The following is a 21,600-nucleotide window of genomic DNA, read 5'->3' as shown; positions in this document are numbered from 1 at the left end:
AAAAGGCAAAAACCTGCAAGTCCATTCGATTTGTGAAAACAAAGGCAAAAATCCCAAATAAAAATATTACCGAAATGAACCCAGAGATTTAGCAAAAGAGCAAACACCCTGACCAAGAAAGGCACATCCCACAAATGTAAGGATGGTGAGCATTAGGCAAACTGCTACTGTCGTTCACGACATTTGTAGATTAAAGGTGAAAACAGCAAGTTCTAAAAGAAAAAAGATCTGGCAAAAACGCAAGGTGAAAGATAAAGTGACAACTCAGGAAAAAATATTCATAACTCACATTTCAGAAAAAGGACTCATTTCCTGGCAAGTGTGTTTTTATGTGTGTGAAAAGTCAATTCTCAGAAAAGGAAATGCAAATGGCTCTCACATATGTAAAAAAAAAAAAAAAAGTGTTTGTGCCACTCATAACTAGAGAAATGCAAATGAAAACTGCCCAGAGAGACCTTGGTTTCTAAATGCCATTCTCCGATAAAGAGCACCAGGGCTTCTTGGAGAACTGGCGATTCTTGGCCTAAGATGGGGAGAATACAACATGAACCTGAAGCATCTCACAGTGGCAGAAAATGAGGAAATGAAAAAAAGAGGGGGAGGGGAGTACGCATGTTAGGTACACATGAGCCCGCCTACTGGCCAAAGATGGAACAACAACCAATAAAATGAAGTCTGATAGTAGTTCATTATAACCCCAAAAATAAAATAAATAAACTAGTGGAGAAGAACGGAGAATATTCCTTCCACAAGGAACGTGAAAGGAATAGAGCCACCCTCCTCCATTCCATAGCAGGTATTTCATGCTGCCATCCTCTGTGACAGGTTCTGGGGTGGGGCTGGTCCCCAGGCAGCTCACAGCCTGCGGTGAGATGGACAGGGGCCCGGGGTTCTCCAGCCACCTCAAGCAAGGGCACCCACCAGGTTCTCCTTCCCGTCTCCGTGGGCCCTCTCGGTCATTCTGGGCTGCCACCCTATTTTGTTTTGGGTACCCTTTCAGTTCATGGAGATGTAAATTACACAAAATAAAATGCACCCATGTGAAAAGTACTGTCTGATGTGTTTTGAGAAACGTAGGTCCCCGAGTAACCACCACTCCTGTCAAAATAAAGCGCATTTCCAGCACCCAAACAGTTTCCTCAAGCCCCGACCCCGGGTACTGACTGATTTCTGTCGCCACAGCTTAGTTTCACGTGTTCTAGGATTTCATAAAGGTGGGATCATACAGCATGTGCTGTTCTCAGTGTGGTTCCTTTCATTCAACATCGTGTCTGCAAAATGCAACCATATTGTTGCACTCACCAACGATTTATTCCTTTTTATTGCTGAGGTGCTTTCCCTGGAAGGGATGTCCCTCAGTTAGCTTATTCCTTCCCCTGCTGATGAACCAACGGGTGGTTTCTACGTTAAGCTATTAAAAACCGAGCTGTGGACATTCGTGTACAGGCCTCTGTAGAGACCGTGCTTTCCTCTCTCTTGGGTAAATACCTACAAGAAAAATAGCTGGGTCCCATGATAGGCCTCTGTTTAACTTTTTTTTTTTTTTTTAATCCTCACCTGAGAATATGTTTATTGATTTCAGAGAGAGGAGAAGGGAGAGTGGGAGGGGGAGAGAGAGGGAAAGAGAAACATTAGTTGTTTCGCCCCAACCAGGGATCGAACTCAAAACCTAGGCATATGCCCTGACTGGGAATCGAACCCACAACCTTTCCGTGTACGGGACGATGCCCAACCAACTGAGCCACACCGGGCAGGGCTGTTTAACTTTTTTTTGTTGTTGTTTTAATATATTTTGTATTGATTTCAGAGAGGAAGGGAGAGGGAGAGATAGAAACATCAATGATGAAAGAGGAGCATTGATCGGCTGCCTCCTGCATACCCCCTACTGGGGATCAAGCCCACAACCCAAGCACGTGCCCTGAGTGGGAATCGAGCCCTGACCTCCTGATTCTTAGGTCAACCCTCAACCACTGAGCCACGCCAGCTGGGCCTGTTTAACCTTTCTATCAGCAGTGAATGAAAGTTCCATCTGCTATACATCCTCACCAGCACTTAAATAGTAGCATCCCTTTCTATGAAGCCATTTTAATAGGCGTAGAGCAGTATCTCGTGGTGCCTTTAATTTGCATTTCTAGATGTCATGGTGTTGAGCATCTTTTCACCCATGTGTTTATCAGATGTCCGTACACCTTTGTTGAATTGTCTGTTCGAATCTTTGGCCCCTTTTAAAATCCAGGTTGTTTTCTCATATTGAGTTGCAATTTTGAGCCACGTTTTAATGAACAGAGATGAGAACCAGGTGGTCCTCTGATCTAACCCCTCCCCTCCCTGGCCTGCTCCCAGGGAATGCGGGGTAAATCCCAAACTCCAGGGCCGGGGCCTGCACAATCTGTCTCCTCCCGCTGGTCCCTAGCTCAGTCCTTTCTGCCTGGCCGCCCGCGGAACCTGCCCGACATCTATTACCAGCGACCACCTCACTCAGGATTCTCCGGGTCCATTTAGTGTTTACCCACACCCCCACCACAAGCGGGGGCTTGCCCTCAGGTCGGGCTCCCAGTTCTGCTGCTGCATGAATACATAGGTAAATGAATGCCTCTTACCTAGTGGAGAGGTCGGGGAAGTCTTCTCTGAGGACGAATTGCTGCTTTTTGGTCACAGAAGACTGAAGGACTGATCGGACAACACGGCGGGGAAAGAGCACTCCGCGCAGAGGGGATCGCGCGTGCAAAGGCCCGGCTGCAGGAGGGAGAGCCTGGTTTGTGTAAGAAACCGCGAGGAAGCAGATGGGTAGAAGAGAAGCGGGGAGAGGGCAGCGAGGGGTGATGTTTTGCCCTATACCGAGGCCCTGAGCGAGATGGGGAGCTCCCACGGTTCCCATCTGCTTCCTCGGAACAGCGCAGGGAGGAGACAGGAGTGGCCTGAGGTCTAGCGGAGGCCTTGGTGGCGGTGAGAAGTGGACGGGGATGGACGTGTAGGAGGGGAACGTGTGTGGCCGTCGTGGTGAGACAGAGGCGGAGCGAGAACCAGGCCAACCCCAGGGACTCTGGCTCGTGGGTGGAAGGACGGCGGGCAGCACCCCTCGCAGAGGCCCGCGCAGCCAGCACGTACCGGGCTGGTCTTGGCGACACTGAACTGGCGCCCCGAGGAGCGTGTGCGCGGGCGCGCGTGTGTGCCGTGCACGGGGCTTGCATCTTCGCCTCCCTCCCCCGGAATACATGGGTGCGGCGGGGTGGGGGGTGGGGGTGGGCGGAATGGCCGAGAGAGAAACAGCGGGAGTGGGTGGGAGGCCGACAGCGCGATCGACGCCGCGGGAGGACCGGGCAGAGTTTTGCTGTTTGGGCGCCTAGGGTCCTGGGCCCCGGACCTGTGCTCGACGGGAGGCAGCGAGTGGAGGCCACCCTTCTGGGTTGTGGCGAGGACAGCCGGGTGGGAGCTCCGACGGGGCACCCGAGGGTGGCAAACAAGTTCTGCAGCCTCCGGGGCAGGGGTGAGAGGAGAATGGGAGGCGTCTCCGGGAGCCCCAGGCGGGCACCGCGGCGGGTCCCGGGTCCGAGGGCAGGAAGGGAGGAGAAGGAACGAGGGCGGAAGAGGGGAAGGGAGGTCGGACCCGAGGAGGGGGCCGGGGAGAGGCGGGGCCGGGGGCGGGGCGGCGGCGGGGGATGCGCCCCTGCGCCGAGCTCGTCCGGCCTCTCTCTCCTTCCGCACAGCCGGGGTTTCCGCTTCCCTCCCGGGCGCAGGGGGTGAGGGAGCCAGACCGAGCCTTGTCGGTGCAGCCGCCGCCGCCATGTGGCCCCCAGACCCGGACCCCGAGCCGGACCCCGAGCCCGCCCGCCGCTCCGCACCCGGCGCGGGTGTCCCGGGGCTGCGCGCCCTCCTGCCCGCGCGCGCCTTCCTCTGCTCGCTCAAAGGCCGCCTCCTGCTGGCCGAGTCGGTGAGTGGGGCGCGGCCCCCTCGGGGGGCGGGGGCCCCTGTCCGGCGCGCCCCGCTGGTCCCTCTCGGAGCCCCGTCCAGTTGGGCAAACTTGCCCGCGTTCAGGACGGACGCGCTGAAGCTCAGCGCGCGGGGCAGAGGCGAGGCGGGGCCCGAACCCGCGCTCTCCCGGGCGTTCCTCGCGCGCGTGCAAAGCTGGGGGTGGCAAAGGTCTCGAGGCTCCAGGCCTGGGTGAGAGGAGAAGGCGAGGGGCCCCGCGCGCGGCGCTGTGTGACCTCGGGCGCTTCCGCCCTCTCTGGGCCCCGGGAGGGCTCAGCGCGCTCGGCCCTTCTCGCGCCCGGGCGCCCTCGCCCTGGTTCCGGGGCGCAGGGAGGGCCAGCCGGGCCTCGAGCTGCGGGGCGGAGGCTGCGGTGGAGCCCAGCCAGCTGGGATGGGGACAGCACCGGGTGGGAAGGGGACCCCTGGGAATGGGCGAGGCCCCGGCAACACTCTGGGGGGCGCGCAGGCGGAGGGGCGGGGGCCGGAGCCCAGCGGGGTGACTTCATCCCCCTCCTCCCTTCCTCGTCGGGATCCAGCCGCCCCGCCCCCGCCGAGCTGCTTCTTCCTTCCCGCTCCCCCCGCCCGGGCCGGCCAGGCCTTTGTCCTCGGGACAGGGCGAAAAGCCCCGCACTGGCCGCGAGTGGGCTGGGGGCTGGCCCTGGACCTCCGTGGAGGGAAGGGGAGGGAGAGACCGGGCAGAGGGGACGCGGGATGAGGGAGGGGCACTGATTACTTAGGTCCCCAGCTCAGCCTCTGTCTTTATTCCCACTTTGATGACCAGAACGCTGAGGCCGGAGCTTAAGGGGTTTGACAGGTGAGGGCTGGAGCTGCAAGGACCGAGGGGGATGGGGTCAGAGGAGGAGGTCTGTGGTCCTGTCCCCTCTGCTTGGCCTGGGGTCAGCCTGGAGGTCAGCCCAGGACCTGCCCAACTCCCAAGTGAGGCCGCAGACCCCCAGCCCTCACTTCAAGGGGTTGCCTCCTGGTTGGCCACTCCAGCCCCACCCAAGAGATCGATGAGAGCTACTTTCGGGGAGAAGCCTGAGTCTACCATCCACCGAGGGGACCCCAAACCCACCCCACTCAGGGCCCCCCAAATAAGTCAAGGGGTAGCCGGCCGGAGCATAGAGGAGGCCCGGGGCAGAGCTGGGAGTCAGGAATCTGTCTGGGAGTGTCAGGCGTGGGGAGCAGGTCGGGTGGGCACTGAAGTCGCAAAGGAAGCGGCTCCCCGGCACTGGTGACTCCTGTAGTCACCTCCTGTCTGCCCCAGGCCCGCGCAAGTGGGGGCGCTGGCAGGGGCAGGAAGGGGTGAAGTGGCAACTAGGAATCAGAGAATGAGGAAACAGGAATCTAGAGAGGGATCTCCACAGTCAGGCTTGCGGGGGGGTGGGGGGGGGTGGGAGAGGGGGGGTGGCGGGGGCAGGAAGGAGAGGGACACAAGAACAGCCCAGCCGAGTAAGTACAGCAGGAGCTGTGAACAGGCTGAGTCAGGGTCCCACACCTTGTCTTCCGGCTGCCACTGTGCCCTGGTTAACCATCTGTTCAAGTTGGACTCAGCTATCCCCAGGGCCATGTTCAGTACAGATGCGGGTGCCCTGGGGACTTCCTGGGATTTCTGTAGCTCATTTGTCTGAAGCAGCCTCAGTGCTTCCTGTGAGGCCTCTGGGTATCCCCTGCAAGGCCCCCTGGGCCCCACTCAGAGCTACTCAGCCATAGACATGTTCAGACCCACACACCGTGACAGAAACCAGATAAAAGCCAACACCCCCAGGGCAGGGTTGCTTAAGAAAGCCACTGCCGGTCAAGCCAGCCCTGGGTTCAAAATCCTGGTATCCTCTTATGAGCTGCATGACACTGAGCCATCACTTCACCTCACAGAACCTCAGTCTTCCCGTCTGTAAAGTGGGCTGTAAGCAGCACCTGGCACATGGGTGGTTGCAAGGATCCCAGGAGATCCCACAAGCCTCAGTGGGCACTGGCCCAGGGCACCGCCCCATCACCTTGGTCTGCTCTGCAGCACACACAGTCTGCAGAACTATTGGGGGGCTCAGCGTCCGGCAGCATCAGTTCCCACACCCAGTGCATGGACAGGGCTGCAGAGAACATTTTCATTCTAGTTCCTCAGTGCTCCTTGCCCAGAGACCAGCGGGACCTGGGGCATCAGTGTCAACACTCCTCTCCTGGGTGTTTATTTCTTATTAGTAGTAAAATTTGCAAATATATTAAAAAGTCAAAAGCGTTATACTCTTAACACTAATATACCCACCACCTAGATTGTACAGTTGTTAACACATTGGTATATTTACTTTATCACATATCTCTCCATCTATCTATCAATCCATTTAAAATATATATATATATATTTTTTATTGATTTCAGAGAGTAAGGGAGATAGAGATAGAAACATCAATGAAGAGAGAATCAGCCATCTCTTGCACACCCCACACTGGATCAAGCCCGCAACCTGGGCATGTGCCCTGATCAAGAATTGAACCGTGACCTCCTAGTTCATAGGTCGACGCTCAACCACTGAGCCACACCAGCCGGGCTCCATTTTGTTTTTCAATGAATTTAGAGTAAACTGCAGACACCAGTACATTTCAACTCTAAAGACTTCAGCCCCCGTATCTTTACTAAATTTAAGATTTTATTGTTTTTCAAGTAGATTGCATTCAGTGAAAAGTGCAGATCTTGTGTGTTGGGAGTGAATTTTTAAAATTGGTTCCTGCTGCCCTAACTGGTTTGGCTCAGTGGATAGAGCGTCGGCCTGCAGACTGAAAGGTCCCAGGTTCGATTCCAGTCAAGGGCATGTACCTTGGTTGCGGGCAAATCCCAGTAGGGAGTGTGCAGGAGGCAGCTGGTCGATGTGTGTCTCTCATCGATGTTTCTAACTCTCTATCCCTCTCCCTTCCTCTCTGTAAAAAATCAATAAAATATATTTTTTAAAAAAATTGGTTCCTGCTTAGTGGGCTGCCTTTGAGATTGCTTAGGTCTGACTAGTCCCTGTTGGACATCGTCTGAGTCGGGTGAATTCTGCCATAGAGCCTGTTGGGGTGGGGGCGGAGTGAGCATCCCCAGAGGGTGGCCTCCTGCTGGCTGGACACACATAGGAGGCTGGCACTTCCTGATTGGGTCCTGGCAAGGAGCTGGCACGGGGTCAGGACCAAGGGCCATGCCCAGAAACACTGGGGGGAACACAGGTATGAGCCAGGACCCCATGACCAGGTCCTAAGCCTGGCAGCTGCAGAACTGAGGGCAGATCACCTTCCATTCCTGAGCCTCCTCTATTCCTGACTGGCTGAGGCTCAAAGGGGCACTGGGTGAGGGGCTGTGCAAAGGCTCTGACTTCTCCCTCCCCACCCAGGGTCTCTCCTTCATCATCTTTGTCTGCTACGTGGCGTCCACAGCGTCCGCCTTCCTCACCGCGCCCCTCCTGGAGTTCCTGCTGGCCCTCTTCTTCCTCTTTGCTGATGCCATGCAGTTGAATGACAAGTGGCAGGGCTTGTGCTGGCCCATGATGGTGAGGCCTGGGGCCCCACGAGGAAGCGGTTGGCTGCCTTTCTTCAATGCACTGGGACAGCTGTTTGCCATTGGTTGGAGCCAGGCGGGTAGACCTGGCTTCAGGTGATCTGGGCCCCTCCACTCGGCAGCCATATAACCCCGGTCAGGGCCTCCAGGTCTCTCTGTAAGGCAAGCATGTCAAACTCAAAGGCTAACACGGGCCAAATAAACAAGGTTTAAGTTTATGTGGGCCGCAAAATAACAAAAGCTTCAATTTTCATTAAAATGTAGGTTTATTTCGATAGAGACATGCTGAATACAAAGGGCTGAAATAAGTGAGTAATCATTAAAATAAAATAGAACATTTTAATAAAAATTAATATTTTTTCTTGAACATTAACTTACCAGACACTGAATAACTGCACAAATTAATAAGCGTAACGCGAATAAACCTATTTTTTCATGTTCTCCGAAAGCGAAATATTTCCTGTTGCGCACACCAAACAAGTCAGTACAAGACTAATGACGTGGCAATCGGCTGCTAACACATTCGCTGCTAGTATTAGTGGACAGAAATGGTGCGCCGGCGCGTAAGGGAAATGAATGCAAACACGATTATAGTAAACGTTGTAGTTCGTTATTAATAATTATGTATAACAGGATATTGTAAAAATTAAGTTATGAAATTTTAATTAAAACATTTCTGAGACACAAAAATATTGTGTGCAGGGAGTTTGACATGCTTGCTGTAAGGGAATCCCAGACTGCATCCTTGCCTCTGGCCACGAGGTGGCGCTGGTGCACCCTAGTCTCAGCTACAGGAATTCAAGCCATTTCAACAAGGGCCGGGCACGTTAACTGTGGACTTGCAGGGTACCCAGACCCTCACTCAGCCCTCTGGCAATTCGGCTGATCACCCGGGCGGCCCCGAGCCCTGCCTCAGACTTTGCTGTGTGCAGTGGGTCAATGGGTCAGAGAGAAGAGACAGCAAGCCTGCACTTGAACCCTGGTCTCTCTTTTTTTGTTTAATAAAGTGAATTAAAAAAAATTTTTTTTATTAGTATTGATTTGAGAGAGAGGAAGGGAGAGAGAAACATTCATGGGCTGCCCTCTCGCATGTGCCCTAACTGGGGATCGAACCCACAACATTTTGGAATATTGGTTGAATGATGTTTCAACCCATTGAGCCCCACCGTCAGGGTGAACCCTGATCTTTTCTTGTCATTGAAAAAAAAATTTTTTTTTAATTTTATTGTTGAGAGTATTACATATGTCCCCTTCCTCCTCCCCCCGCCCCCGCTGTTGTCCCCTCCCAGCCTGCCCCTGCCCCCAACCCCAGCCTTCACCACCCCCCCTCCCAACCCTGGTCTTTTCTTGACTTCATCCCCAGCATTCTTCTGGATGGGCTGCACCCTGTATCCCCATTTTAGGGACAAGTAAACAGAAACCATAATTCATAAATGGATCTGCAACAAGTATGTGGCAAAGTGAGGCCCAGGGGCAGGGCAGCCTCAGCTGCTGGCAGCCTGCAAGCGGCACCTGAGCAGGGGGAGGAGTGGCGGTGGGAGGACAGGGTGGGAGCCCCACAGATGCTGGACTCGGGAGCCAGGCATGTGCTCAGGCTGCCAGGCCCACCCTCCTCAGGGAACAGTGGGCTTCCAGCCCTGTTTCTGCTGCCTGGTGTCTTCTGAGCCCCTCTCCCCTGCCTAAGCTCCCAGCTGGCCCCTCCCCTGCTGTGCCCCACTCCATGGAGCTCAGGGCGGTGTGACCATGTCCCTCTCTCCCCAGGACTTCCTACGCTGTGTCACAGCGGCCCTCATCTACTTTGCCATCTCCATCACAGCTGTCGCCAAATACTCCGATGGGGCTGCCAAAGCAGCCGGGGTGAGTAGCTGTCCTACCCGTGGGAGGGGGGTGGCCAGTGACACCCCCCTCAAGTTCACCCTAGCCCTCCTAAAGTCCCAGATGCTTCTTAGGACACCTGCTTAGCATGGTGCCTGCTTAGGCCCCCAAAGGCCTCTTATTGGAGATCCACTCTGCCCCAGCTTTGAAAGGGTGTTTGCCAGCCAAATTAACAGCTCCTTTTCCCATTTGTCATTAATGGGAGGGGCCTGTGCCTGCCAGTCTGAGCTGCTTATTCAATCAGATAAACACAGGCGGTGAGGCTGGGGCAGGCACCTCTCAGTCTCCTGGACCAGGGACTCCCATCCCACCCACCCTGTCCTCTGTATCCACAGGTGTTTGGCTTCTTTGCCACCATCGTATTTGCCATTGACTTCTACCTGATCTTCAATGACGTGGCCAAATTCCTCAAACAAGAGGGCTCTGCAGACGAGACCACAGCCAACAAGGAGGAAGGTGGGTGGCCACCCTGCGGGCTGGGGCCCTGCTCTCCCCGGGGGACACTTGACACTTGGCTGGTTTGAGGCTGGAGTAGCAGCGTGCCCCCTCTCCCCATGGGCAGGAAGTGTTTTCACAGCCTGGTTCTCGCATCCCTTCATGCAGCCCTGATCATAAAGCTGGTCCCCTCGGACCAGCACATGGCTCCCCAGGGCCTGAGCCTTTCCAGGAAGGGCAAGCGGAGGGCATGCCTGGCACCTCCATCTCCCTTAAATGGTCCCTGATGAGCCCCCGGGGCAGCCAGTCAGTGGCTTCCGTTCCTGGGCACTGGGCTCCAAAGTGACCAGTGCCCCCTGCAGTCTGGCCTGCCCCACGGCTTCAGTGCCAGGGAACCAAGCTGGCTCTCAGCCTTACCTGCAGCGCCCAGGCAAGTTCGAGCTTGTTCTGCTTTTTATCCAAGGAGAGTGCAACGGGCCTTCTGGTCCCCCCAGCCAACCTTCAGCTCAGAATGGTTGTGCCATGACCTAATTTAAAAATAAACGGGTTGGGGGCGCTTGCAGATTGGGTGGCTGGTTTTCCACCTGTGACCACACAGCCATGCCCTGTTTCTGATCACGATGGCCAAAAAGAGGTTTCCTGATTTTCTAGTATATTTGAGTTTCTTAGATAAGAAAATGGTTTTCCCCACATTGTCCTGCTACATTGTGGGGTAGGGTTGGGGTACAGATGTCCTATCCTGACAGCCCAGGTGAGGACAGCTCAGGGAGACTGAGGGCGCATGGAGCCCCAGAGGAAAGGGCATTGGGGCTCCCGCCTGCATTTGGCTGCACCATGGAGGTGACAGCGGCTGCCTGCGGAGGGTCCCTGGCCCTCAGGCCAAGCAGACCCCACCAATGGCACCGGCAGCTGCAGGAGGGGCCTGACTGTGCCTCTCCAGAGACGGCTCCCGGGCACCACCAGCCAGGAGGCTCCTGCGAACCCTCCTCTTTGCTTTCTTTTCAGAAGAGGATTCCGACTCTGACTCCGACTAAAGGGCTGCCCGGCCCTGGCAGCCCGAGCCACGCGGGCCTTCCCTCCTGCACTTCCCATCGGCTGGCTGGCCGGCCGGAGCGAGGCCTGGGGACCGGGAGTGTTGGAGGAAGGCTGTCACTTCTCCAGAGGAGCAGGCCTCCTCGCAGCCCCAAGGTGACGTTTCTGAGCCTATCTAACCGCTCTGCACAGGAGGGCATCGTGAATGTTCCGCCACTCCTCATTTCTGTCCCACAGACCTTAAGCCCTTTGACCTCTCTGCCGAAAATAAGCACAAAGGGACAAAGCAAATAGAGCCATTTGACCCCTGTCACAGGGATATGCATGCCAAAGGGGGTGGATAGAGGTAACGGGACGATGGAAATAAGGCAGAAACCAACGGGCCAACCGCCAGCCCCCGGGACCTTCGTCTGCATTTGGTGCCCCTGCCCATGCCAGGCACTTTGTCGAGAATGATCCTTCCAAGATTCTTTGGTTCAAGGAGCACCACTTCCTTCATTCTGTAAGCAGGGAGGAAGCTGGCCTTTGCCATGCCTTTAACTGCCTCCTCGCACCCCTGGAAACCGTGTTTTCTTCAGGGGACAGGACTATTGTGGGTCTAAGACCATTTCAAAGAAAAGCTCGTAAAGTAGCTTACCAGGTCCAAAAGATCAGGGGACCACAGGAAGGGACAGCGTCCTGGGTCACTGGGCAGGCCCAGCCGGAGCCGCTCTGCCCTGGGGTCCGCCAGCAGCCACAGGCTCTTGGATGCTCCAGACCATGTGCTTCTAGACACCAGAGCAGGTCTCCCGACCACTCACAAGAGGTGAGACGTGCCTTTTGTGTTCTCTTCTGTGCTGTGTATATATCTTCAATGGATTTTGTAACTTTATATAATTTTTTTATACAAAAGCAGCTTCTTAAATAGCATTTCCTGTGACCAAGAGGCCTTACGAAATGAGCCAGAGTTCTGGACCCATTTGGGAGCATTTGTAACTTGTGTTCTCTTGCATGTGAATCTCCTCCCCTGAAAAAAAGCCATAATGAATTAAACCAGACTGACTACCTGCATGGAGTGTGTTTGAAAAGACCTTCCACCCCCAGAGCAATGCCACCCAGTATCAGCGTCAGCGCGTACACACACACACACACACACACACACACACACACTCCGTGCCAGGCACCCACTAAGCTCTCATGCCTGTGCTCTTACTTACTCCTCACACAATCCTGTTTGTAGACCAGGAAACTGACAGAAGGTTCGATGACTTGCCCAGGTCACCAGCCCCTTTGAGGAGGCCCAGGGCCTCAGTATTAGGCACGTCCCACCACACCCCTCAGGCAGCCAGACCTCGGAGCCCTTGTGGTTGGGAACTGGTTGCACAAGGGACCTCAGAATCGGAGCCTGGGGGCAGCCTGGCCAGCACTTTGGCCCAGGCCTATGGGAAGGAGCAAGCTTTCTGCCCCGGCTTACACACACACACACACATACACACACACACACACGTTCTGAGAATGTGTGTTAAAGGTGAATGTGCAGAGGCCAAGGGGGGGGGGGAGGGGGGGACGGGGTTGGTTCTGCTCAGCCTCACCAGCCCCAGCCCAGCTACCTTTCAACACCTGTCCCACAGGGGCCTCATCCGGTGGATGCTGGTTGTGTTCAACCTCCACCTAACAGGCCCGTTGCAGGAAGTGGGTCCCCAGCCTTTGAAGGGGTGGGAGGTAAGTCAGAGCAGGGAAAGAGACCAGACCATTTTTACATGTCCATTTATTAAACAAGAACTCCTTCATGACAATTTAATACAATATTAGCGGTTAGTGTTGAGAAAATTATTTCCCTCTACATACAAAAATACAGATTTGAACACTATGAAAACAATCAGGACAAGTACCATGAAAAATTGGTCCTTCGAAAGAAAAAGGGGGGGGCTGAGGGCTATGTGAGGCTGTGTCTGCTGCTGGGGACAGACCAACAGGAGCCCGGATATGGGGCCCAAAACCACTCCAAGTGGCAGAGTCCAACCCCAGAGCCAGTCAGAGCGGGGGGTGCCCACCCCAGGGCGCCCGTGTCGGTTTGAGAAGCCAGGGTGGGAGCTCTGACCAGCCAACAGCGTAAACCAAAGTTTACCACATGGGATCACCTCAGAACACCCCCCAGCTGTCTCTAAACTGTAAAAGGAAATAGACGTTTACGAAGGAAAGTGTAATGGTTATTAAATTAACATTACTCCCCCAAAGTACCCCTGGGCCAAGTACCAATGAGTGATCACCTAGAGTTACTAGCCATCTGACTTGACTTCCTTTGTTAGAAAATAATTACATATTCTGGCCCTTCAGAAAGGACAAAAAAGCTAGTTTTGTTTCAGTAAATCCATTCCTTCATGTTGCAACGGCTCAGCTAGTTTTCCTCAAGATTTTTCGTGTCCTGCAGGGGTGGGGCAGCCAGAGGGGGCAGCTAGAGTGTGATCCTGTAGTGATGTCATCAAGCTTCTCAGAGCAGGGAATCTATTTTGTTCAGGCCCCAAACCGGACAGGGCCTCGAGCCTACCCAGGTCCACCAACCAATCAGATCCAGTGGAAGGTGAGCCCGGGACCAGCGGGGGATGGGGGGGGGGGCAGGTCCCGCAGATGCAAGCGCCGGCAAACACCCTCTGGTTCACTAGCCCCAGACAACGGGCCTTTTCACGGGCTTAGCCCCAGAGAAGGGAAGTCAGAGCACCAAGGATGATGTTCTTTTCTTTTCCAGTGGAACCGTGTTCCTCTCACCGGGGTGAGCAGTGGCTCCCTCAACTGAACAAGGGGTTTAAAAAATGCCCAATGCAGATATACTGATTAAGAATTATTTCACAGAAATATACTCTTACTCTCAGACTTTAAATAAGCGGAAACAAGACGTGGGGGACGGAGCAGCAGCGGGGAGCTAGGAACAGCCAGGGGTAGTTTTGTCTTTTTCTTTTTAAAAACATAGGAAGTTTACGGGGAAAATGGCCAACCGCAAAACCAGCACTGCTGAAAGCAACATTAAAAGGACACAATCTAAAATCATGCTACAAAAATAGTGTTATCTGGTTTAACTAAATGTACATCTTTCTTTCAATTCCATGATTAACAAGTGTTTACGTGACCGACACACGGAAGGCACCAAGGTGAAGTGATTATTATTTGTCTTAAAATATACAGACAGAATTGTCTACCTTGGGGGGGGGGGGGGGGACAGTCATACCTGTAATAAATTAGTTAAGTGTTTTTGCCATGGGTTCCTGAACCCCTACAAATTGCAACATATACAAATAGTTTCGATCCCTAGCGTTCTCTTAGAGGAAACCGCATCAAAAATCAGGTTATGAAAAGCACTGGCTTTATCCGCACACGCCATTTCATTCTGAGACAGGATCTGAAGACTCATTTTTAAGTGGGTTTATGGGGTGAAAGAGTTGGAAGCAGGTGGCCCCTCTGAGGGGCTGGGCCAGCTTGGGGGGCCTTCCAGGCATCCTGTCCTCAGAGTCAGCCTCCCCAGCCCGTGAGCCAGCCAGTTCTCCCTTCAAACCCCGAACATTCGCCTGCCTCACTTCTGCAGAGATGGGAACAGAATCTTGAAACTCGAAAATCGATTCTGGAAAAGGCAGGGAAGCAAAATGGCCCACAGAGGGAAGCAGCCCCAGCGAGACCTGGCCCTGCCTGGCATGGGCACCAGGTCCCCACACAGGCCTTACCTCCTGGCCTTCCCTTCAGTGGCTTTTCTAATAAAAGGAGGTGCTTCCTACTGGGTTTCAGATTATTACGGAATCAACTATGTCACACCTTCTCTCTACCTCGGCACAGGTAGGAAAAGAAGCTTTGGGCCTCACAGTAATCCCACCAACAAAGGTGATCTGAGACAATTTCCTCCGCTAGCTGAGAACCATACAAGTGCTGATAGCTCACTAGAGCCCAGGCTATTAACCCCTTAATGAAGGCCCCCAGCCTGTGTGTGTAATGCAGCCCAAACCACTCCGAGGTGTCTGAACTAAAGTCTTGGCATCAAAAATGTAGACAATTTGGCTCAGTGGATAGAGCATCGGCCCGCAGACTGAAGGGTCTCGGGTTTGATTCCTGTCAAGGGCACATACCTCGGTTGCAGGCTCAATCCCTGGCCCTGGTCGGGCACGTGCAGGGGGCAACCAATCGATGTGTCTCTCTTACATCGATGTTTCTCTCTCTGTGTCTCTCCCCCTCCCTCCCACTCTCTCTAAAAATCAATGGGGGGAAAAAATATCCTCAACTGAGGATTAATAACAACAAAAAGTAGACAACAAACTAACCCTAAGAAAAAGATAGACTAATCAAGGATCCGTAATATAAACTTTATTCTAGGCAAACTGCCATTGATTCATTCAAACTTAGTGGGCTTGTGGGTAACTTTTCTTTACTCTTATGCCTATGGAATAAGATAAACTAGAAAAAAAATCACCCAGATTGAGAAGTTATATCTAAATGGAGTAAGAATATAGACTAGACCAAAAAAGGGAAAATCTATCGGGCCCACGGCTCTGTTTCAGGCCAGGAGGGGATAAGTGCCATTCACTGGTGTGAAAACAAGTCAAACAGAACATCTGCTTTCAGAATACAGTTCTAGATCTAACAAAATGTGAGGGTATTTTCTTTCAGAGACAGTTTCGAAATGAAAGAAATGTAAAGGTCCAAATATTCCAGATTACCTTCTCAACCAGACCGTTCTTATGATTTCAGCACTATCTGATAAGAGAAGAAACACACGGTTTTGTAAAGAGCTGGGAAGCTTACAAGGCGGTGTTCGGTCTGAGTCCGCTCTAAGGTGGCACCGAAACCAGAATCCAAATCACCCTGCCAGACCTGCGAGTTCCCAAACACCACCCAGAGCCCCTCCGGGCGCCAAGGCACATGGGCCCTACATCCAGCTCTGGCTCTCAAGCTGATTCCAGAGCACAAAACCTCACTTTTCCAAAGACAAGGGGAGAGAAAGGTAGCTAAGCAAGTCCATCTTTTCAAGACTTCTTGGGTCGGTCACCAGTCTAGTGTTATCAACAGCCCCACAGCAGACAGAGCCTGGCCCGAGGGGCCCCCTCCTCTCACCTCTCAGACCTGCCCCAGCTCCCACCTCACCAGCCTCTCACCCTTCTGGTCCTAAAAGTGGGTGCTGATAAAACAAGCAAGACGTGGGGAAGAGAGAGCCCTGGGTTCTGCAAACTTCGCTGAGAAATAAAAAAGTGGCTGGAGACCTCATTTGCTCGAGAGAAATCAATCGGCAGCAGCCCTCACCCTAGAAAGTGTTTGTGCCTTTTACTACCTGTTCAATGCTGTCATTTTCCTATAAATGAGATATGAAGAAAATGAGAACCAGCTATCGCACAGCGACTTCCTGCTGCTTTGTTTTGAACAGGGAGATGGCACCCGTGGAACCACACAAGCTGTCACTGCCTCCCAGAATCACTAAGTTAGCCACGCGTTGTCTCCACACCCTACTCACCTGTTAGGATGGATTCTAAGAACCACCCACAGAAAATCTCGCACAGCCAGACATTAGAACCCGGTCCGCCTCTTAAACACACGGAGAGGGTTTCTTCCCAAACAGCACGAGTGTCTGTAAGAGAAGATGGGGCTGGACCACACATAGGACACGACAAATGGGGGGGTGGGGGTGGGGGGATGACATTCAAGGCTCACTCACTGCAAGCAAGAATTCACAGACATGCAGACAGAAGACTGCTTCCTCTCCGCCGAGACCAGCTATGGCTTAACCCCAAGTCTGAATTAAAGAAACCTTCACGAAGGTAGATGAAGCTGTCTACTTTAAAAAAGCAGGAATGCCCTGGCTGGTGTGGCTCAATTGGTTGGAGTGATGTGCCGTACACTGAAGGTTGGCGGGTTCAATTCCCGGTCAGGGCACATACCAGGTTGCGGGTTCTATGCCCAGTCGGGGTGTGTATGGATGTTTCTCTCGCATCGATGTTTCTCTCTCACCTCCCCCTCTCTAAAATCAATGGAAAACAAATCCTCGGGTAAGAAATGAAAAAAGAAAAGAGTAGGAATGTTTTCAACTGTGTCACAGAGCTCTCATCAGAAGCCTTCCAGCACAGGGTGGAGGTCAGATACACTCCATACCCACCCAGGGGCTTACGCGTTCCTACCAGGGGACAGTAATGGTACCCAAAGGGCCATGAGTGTTGTCCACCTCCCCAAGCCAAGCCCTCAGAGCCACGCCGGGCCCTCACTGGCTTGCTTCCCTGTGGCCAGGCTGGGCTCTGCTGATGCTGGTCCTTCAGTTCAGGTTGCCAAGGAAGATATGGATAAATATTGGGACTGGGCAGGCTACTACATTCTTGCCTTTTTCTAGACAAAAGTAATCTCTCAAATATATTTTTATTGATTTCAGAGAGGAAGGGAGAGGGAGAGAGAGATAGAAACATCAATGATGAGAATCATTGATTGGCTGCCTCCAGCACTCCTCCACACTGGGGACTGAGCCTGCAACCCAGGCATGTACTCTGACCGGGAATCGAACCCGAGACCTCCTGGTTCATAGGTCAATGCTCAACCACTGAGCCACGCCGGCTGGGTTCTTATGAGATTTTAACCTATAAATGCCTTGGTCCTTCCCCAACTTTATATGGGGCCAAGTGCCTCTGGGCTTTCATGATTGCAATCTCTCTGTATGAAAGGGAGAAGGTATTTCCTTTCATGCCTTCATTCAGTATAAAGGGAAGATAAAGGAGAATCAGAGAGAAAAAATACCACATCCACCAAATCCGAGCCAAGATAAACTTTCTCTGAAGACGTCAGTGTTTGCATCCATCTAAAACCACCAAATGCTTGAGGGTTTCAACCATACAGTCGCTAGGAACAAATTCAAATGCACAAAGCAACTATAGCTCCCTTCAGGTTTGGCACAGACCATGAAAGCCATTATCATCCCACCAGAAAATTGAGAAACACTAAGATTGCCTCAGTCTGAAAATACCCCAAAACAAACTGACACTGACCCATATTGGAACTATTAAATGCAAAAACACGCTTCCTTTAATTTGCCAAAAAAAAGAAGTGCCACAGGCCCCCCGAAATCTAGATTGTCTTGTTTGTACAGAGGCAATGTAAGAAGAACGCAGGTGTCTTTACATTCACTTGGACAAGCACATCCCCTTCACTTCTCACCACCACACTGCCACAGGTGACGAGATGGATGGCGGTGCATCACACCAGCTAGAGAGCTAATTAAATAGAAAGAAATATATTTACAAACTCCATGGGAGAGCCTCATGGCACAAAGGATATTAAATAGTTACAGGGACATAAATTATTCCAAAGATTCTAACACCAAGATGCACGTTAACTCCTAAGTCGCTCTGAGGCACTGGGTGTCATCACTCCTCCTCATCATCAGCCGTCACAGTGTCCGTGGCTGCAGATAGGCTTCTTGCAGCCGACAGCACAGCCCCAGGAAGCCAGGAGGCTCCTTTGCCCCCGACGGTAAACTAGTCCCATGCAAGTGACTTGGGAAAACTTGGGCAGCAATCCTGCCTGAATGGTATTCTTTTCTTCAATCTCACTTCAAAGGCGGCTTTTTATTGAGGCCAAGTAACATGATTCCCAGCAGGAGATTTCTGATAAAGTACAGGGTGGTCCTTCCAAGTGGGCCCCATTTAATGCAAGGCCGAGTCTTTGTGACCCCCTTTTTAAATGGAACTCGCAGAGTGAGATAAGCCCAATTTTGATTAGGCAGACACACTCAACAAATGCAAAATAAATACATAAAATGAACAGATAAAATCCAGATGTTAGAATCTCCTCAAAAAATCACTACATAGAATAGGTTCAAAGTTTGTGAAGCGTGACCTGTACTGCCTCAGGGCAGACACGGAGAGAGGGCTCCAGCACACCCTCTGGGCAGCACGCCCCGCTGTGACCAGGCCTGGCTGCCCTCTGGGGGAGCAGAGGGAGGCGAGGCACCCCCAGACCAGCTGGGCCTGCACCCGCAGCCATGGCCCCTGAAGCAGACAGGGGGCTTGCACATGTGACCTGGGCCGGTGCCCAGGCAGGAACTGCAGCAGAACTCAGATTGTACCGAGTGTTCAGTTCAGGGAGCTAACCCCAACCCCGTCCCCTCAGAGACAGCACAGTACCATGTCCTAGAAATCCCCAGCCACCTGATCAATCCCCCAACGCTGCTCTTTATGAAGAATGCAATGCCACACACGCACAGACGGACGCTTTCCCACGCACGCTCTCCTCCCGCCACCCCAAAGGCATACCCCTGTTCTCTCTCTCATCACACAGAACGTTGCCAAGGCTGGGATCGCTCGCTAGCACAAGCTCCTGGGGGTTCTCCGAGTTACTGCAAGATCTTCCCATTTTTCCACCAGCAGTAACTGTTTTTTTCCTTGGTGAGAGCTAATCACAAAACATTAGAGCTAGAGTGAGGTTTGTAAACATTAAAAACAGCTCAGAGTGAAAACCTGACAAGTTAAAACAATTTTTCCATAAAAGATACAATTAATCTCCAACAGGAAGAAAAGGACAACAACACTACAGCATCATAGGGGCTCATTTAACTCCTTCACCACAATAATCTTCACTTTATCAAGAATCAGTTCAAAAATCTGACAGACCTAGATTTCTTCCCAACAACCTCCAAGATGGATGTTCATAGTTAGGGCCCTGAAAAGCTTCAATTCGTTCGTGCTTCTCAAATACAATGAAAGGGTGTCATGGTGCAAATTCAAGTATTTTCGAATCCTAGACAAGTCTGCACAGAATCACTGTAGAACTCTTCTCAGGTCACTGAAGTGAGCACGTGTCTAAAACAGAGGGGTCCAAACGGGCAAGTGTTCTGGCTGGCGGGATGGACTGCGTTTCTTTCCTGGATTTTACCTGAGGAGGTAAAATGATAGGAGATCTGCAACGCAGCCTCAAAGCATTAAGGGTAGTCAGGAGAGCGAAAAACAAGAAGGTCCCCATATTCCTGGAGGAGAATCTGGGATTCAGGGAGGTGATTCATTTGAGGAAGAATCGAGTGTTTTCTCAGCAGGTGGGAAGTGAAAGGTAACCCTCCTGCATGTCAACAGTCCTGTGAGCTGTCCCAAGGGGACACCAGCTTTGCCCATCCCCAGAAAGTCCAGACCCAGCCCAGAGCTCCACCAGCACCCCCATCACTGCAACCCCTCAGTGCCACGCGTGGCTGCTGGGCCTGTGCTGGCTGTCTCGATGCCCGGGGCATGGAAGACAAGCAGTAGGGGGGATCCTGGCAGCAAGACTAACGCTGATGGAGCGCACTACGGGGCTGCCCAGGAATCACTGGTGTCGGACTGTTCCAACCTTGTACCTTCCTTCCTTGACTTCCCCCCTCGTGGCGGCCCCCATTTAATCCAAAGTCTTGACTTGTCACAAATGCATATGACAGGGTGGCTCAGAGTCAGATGGGGAGGAAGCCTGTGCTCAGGGCCGGTGAAGACCTAAAGTGGACACGGCAGCCAGGGAGGCAGCTGCTCCCACGGCCACCAAACGCTGGAGAACCCGTAGGTCTCTCCCATCCACTTCTGTCACACTGCAGGGTGCAGGGGCTCTCCGCCTCACATACCTGCTAACAGGGCCACTCTGGGGGGGAGGGGGACCTTTCCCAAAATGAACTTTACCGAAGAGGACAAAATTCAGCTTAAACACATGAGAATCTGTCGTGACGAGGGAAAGAAAACTTGATTGAAAGGACGGGCACGAGGATGAGGGAGGACCCTGCTGGGCCCTCATGTGTCCAGGCGCTGGATCTCCGGGCGCCCATCCACGTCCCGGGACTCGGTGCGGGCTCGGATGTAGTCATTGGCGCTCTGCTGGTGGATGCTGACTCTCCATTTCTGCACGGCCAGGAATGTGTTCACCGCATACACCGCTGTTGCCAAGAAGCCAAATATCTACAAGAAACAGGCATGGATAGTCCTCAGACACATCAGCAGTCTACGAGGTGCCTGGGCAGGACCCTGAGTGGCTTACAGCTATGCCCCCAACACCTGGCCTGGCTGAATGTTTAGCCAAATCTATAGTCATGTGACCCACAGAAGTCCTCCCTGACCTGAAGACAGCCTAAGGTTTCACACAAAGTATTTTGGATCTTTTTTTTATTACAAAAATGCCTTTTGCCCAGCCGGTGTTGCTCAGTGGTTGAGCATCAACCTATTTTCCAGGAGGTCATGGTTCGATTCCCAGTTAGGGTACATGCCTGGGTTGCAGGCTCGATCCCCAGTAGAGGGTATGTAGGAGGCAGCTGACCAGATGATTCTCTCTCATCATTAATGTTTCTATCTCTCCCTCTCCCTTCCTCTCTCTGAAATCAATAAAAATATATTTAAAATCAATTTAAAAAATTTTAATGACTCTTTTACAGCACCTTCATGGTCACTGGTCCCAGATGAGAAAATACATGTAGACAAAACCTCATGCACACAAAAAATCAGGGGCTCAAGTACAATACCAACTCAAGCCATAAGGCCTGACATTCCAAAGCACAGCCCTCGAACCCCCACCTGCTCTCCAGCTGCCTGTCACCTGGGCAGCTCCAGGGTGAGAAGTAGCAGGTTTGGCTTAGTTAATAATGACTGATGAATCTACTGAGTGACACCTGGGAGAACAGCTCGTTTAATATTTTTCATGAACCTTTTAATCCCCCCCATTACAAAAATGCTACATAGTCTTTGTAAATACAGAACAATACAGAAATGCAGAGCACAGAGACAGTTTGGTTCCCACCCCACCCCCCAGGGCACTCTACCCTGAAGAGCAAAA

The 21,600-nt window shown here is 52.5% G+C and overlaps 2 protein-coding genes across 2 annotated transcripts in view; one reads left to right on the top strand and one right to left on the bottom strand.

The window, feature by feature from the left end:
* The first annotated feature begins 3,711 nt into the window (after nt 1-3,711).
* On the top strand, nt 3,712-11,886 carry CMTM3 (CKLF like MARVEL transmembrane domain containing 3). The gene is made up of 5 exons (XM_070398476.1): nt 3,712-3,931; nt 7,331-7,486; nt 9,256-9,351; nt 9,705-9,825; nt 10,810-11,886. Exons 1-5 carry the CDS (start codon nt 3,785-3,787, stop codon nt 10,836-10,838), a joined length of 549 nt encoding a protein of 182 aa, XP_070254577.1. The 5' UTR covers nt 3,712-3,784; the 3' UTR covers nt 10,839-11,886.
* Nucleotides 11,887-12,566: 680 nt separating this feature from the next.
* Nucleotides 12,567-21,600, bottom strand: part of CMTM4 (CKLF like MARVEL transmembrane domain containing 4) — a 46,599-nt gene continuing 37,565 nt past the window's right edge. The window contains 1 exon segment of the mRNA XM_070398013.1: nt 12,567-20,732. Coding sequence (XP_070254114.1) covers nt 20,568-20,732 — 165 coding nt within the window. The 3' untranslated portion in view covers nt 12,567-20,567.

The sequence above is a fragment of the Myotis yumanensis genome, unplaced genomic scaffold (assembly GCF_028538775.1).
Source record: "Myotis yumanensis isolate MYYU_CA2020_CCGP unplaced genomic scaffold, mMyoYum1.0.hap1 SCAF_18, whole genome shotgun sequence".
NCBI classification, from domain to species: Eukaryota; Metazoa; Chordata; class Mammalia; order Chiroptera; family Vespertilionidae; genus Myotis; species Myotis yumanensis.
The sequence above is the reverse complement of the archived record's forward strand: the minus strand, read 5'-3'. Positions and strand labels throughout refer to the sequence as shown.

Bases quoted from the DNA above. Each gene is read 5' to 3' on its own strand.
- CMTM3 (XM_070398476.1), top strand. From the start codon at position 3,785: ATGTGGCCCCCAGACCCGGACCCCGAGCCGGACCCCGAGCCCGCCCGC. The intron at 7,487-9,255 runs GTGAGGCCTGGG...CTCTCTCCCCAG, and splicing joins GCTTGTGCTGGCCCATGATG to GACTTCCTACGCTGTGTCAC. The intron at 9,352-9,704 runs GTGAGTAGCTGT...CTGTATCCACAG, and splicing joins GGGCTGCCAAAGCAGCCGGG to GTGTTTGGCTTCTTTGCCAC.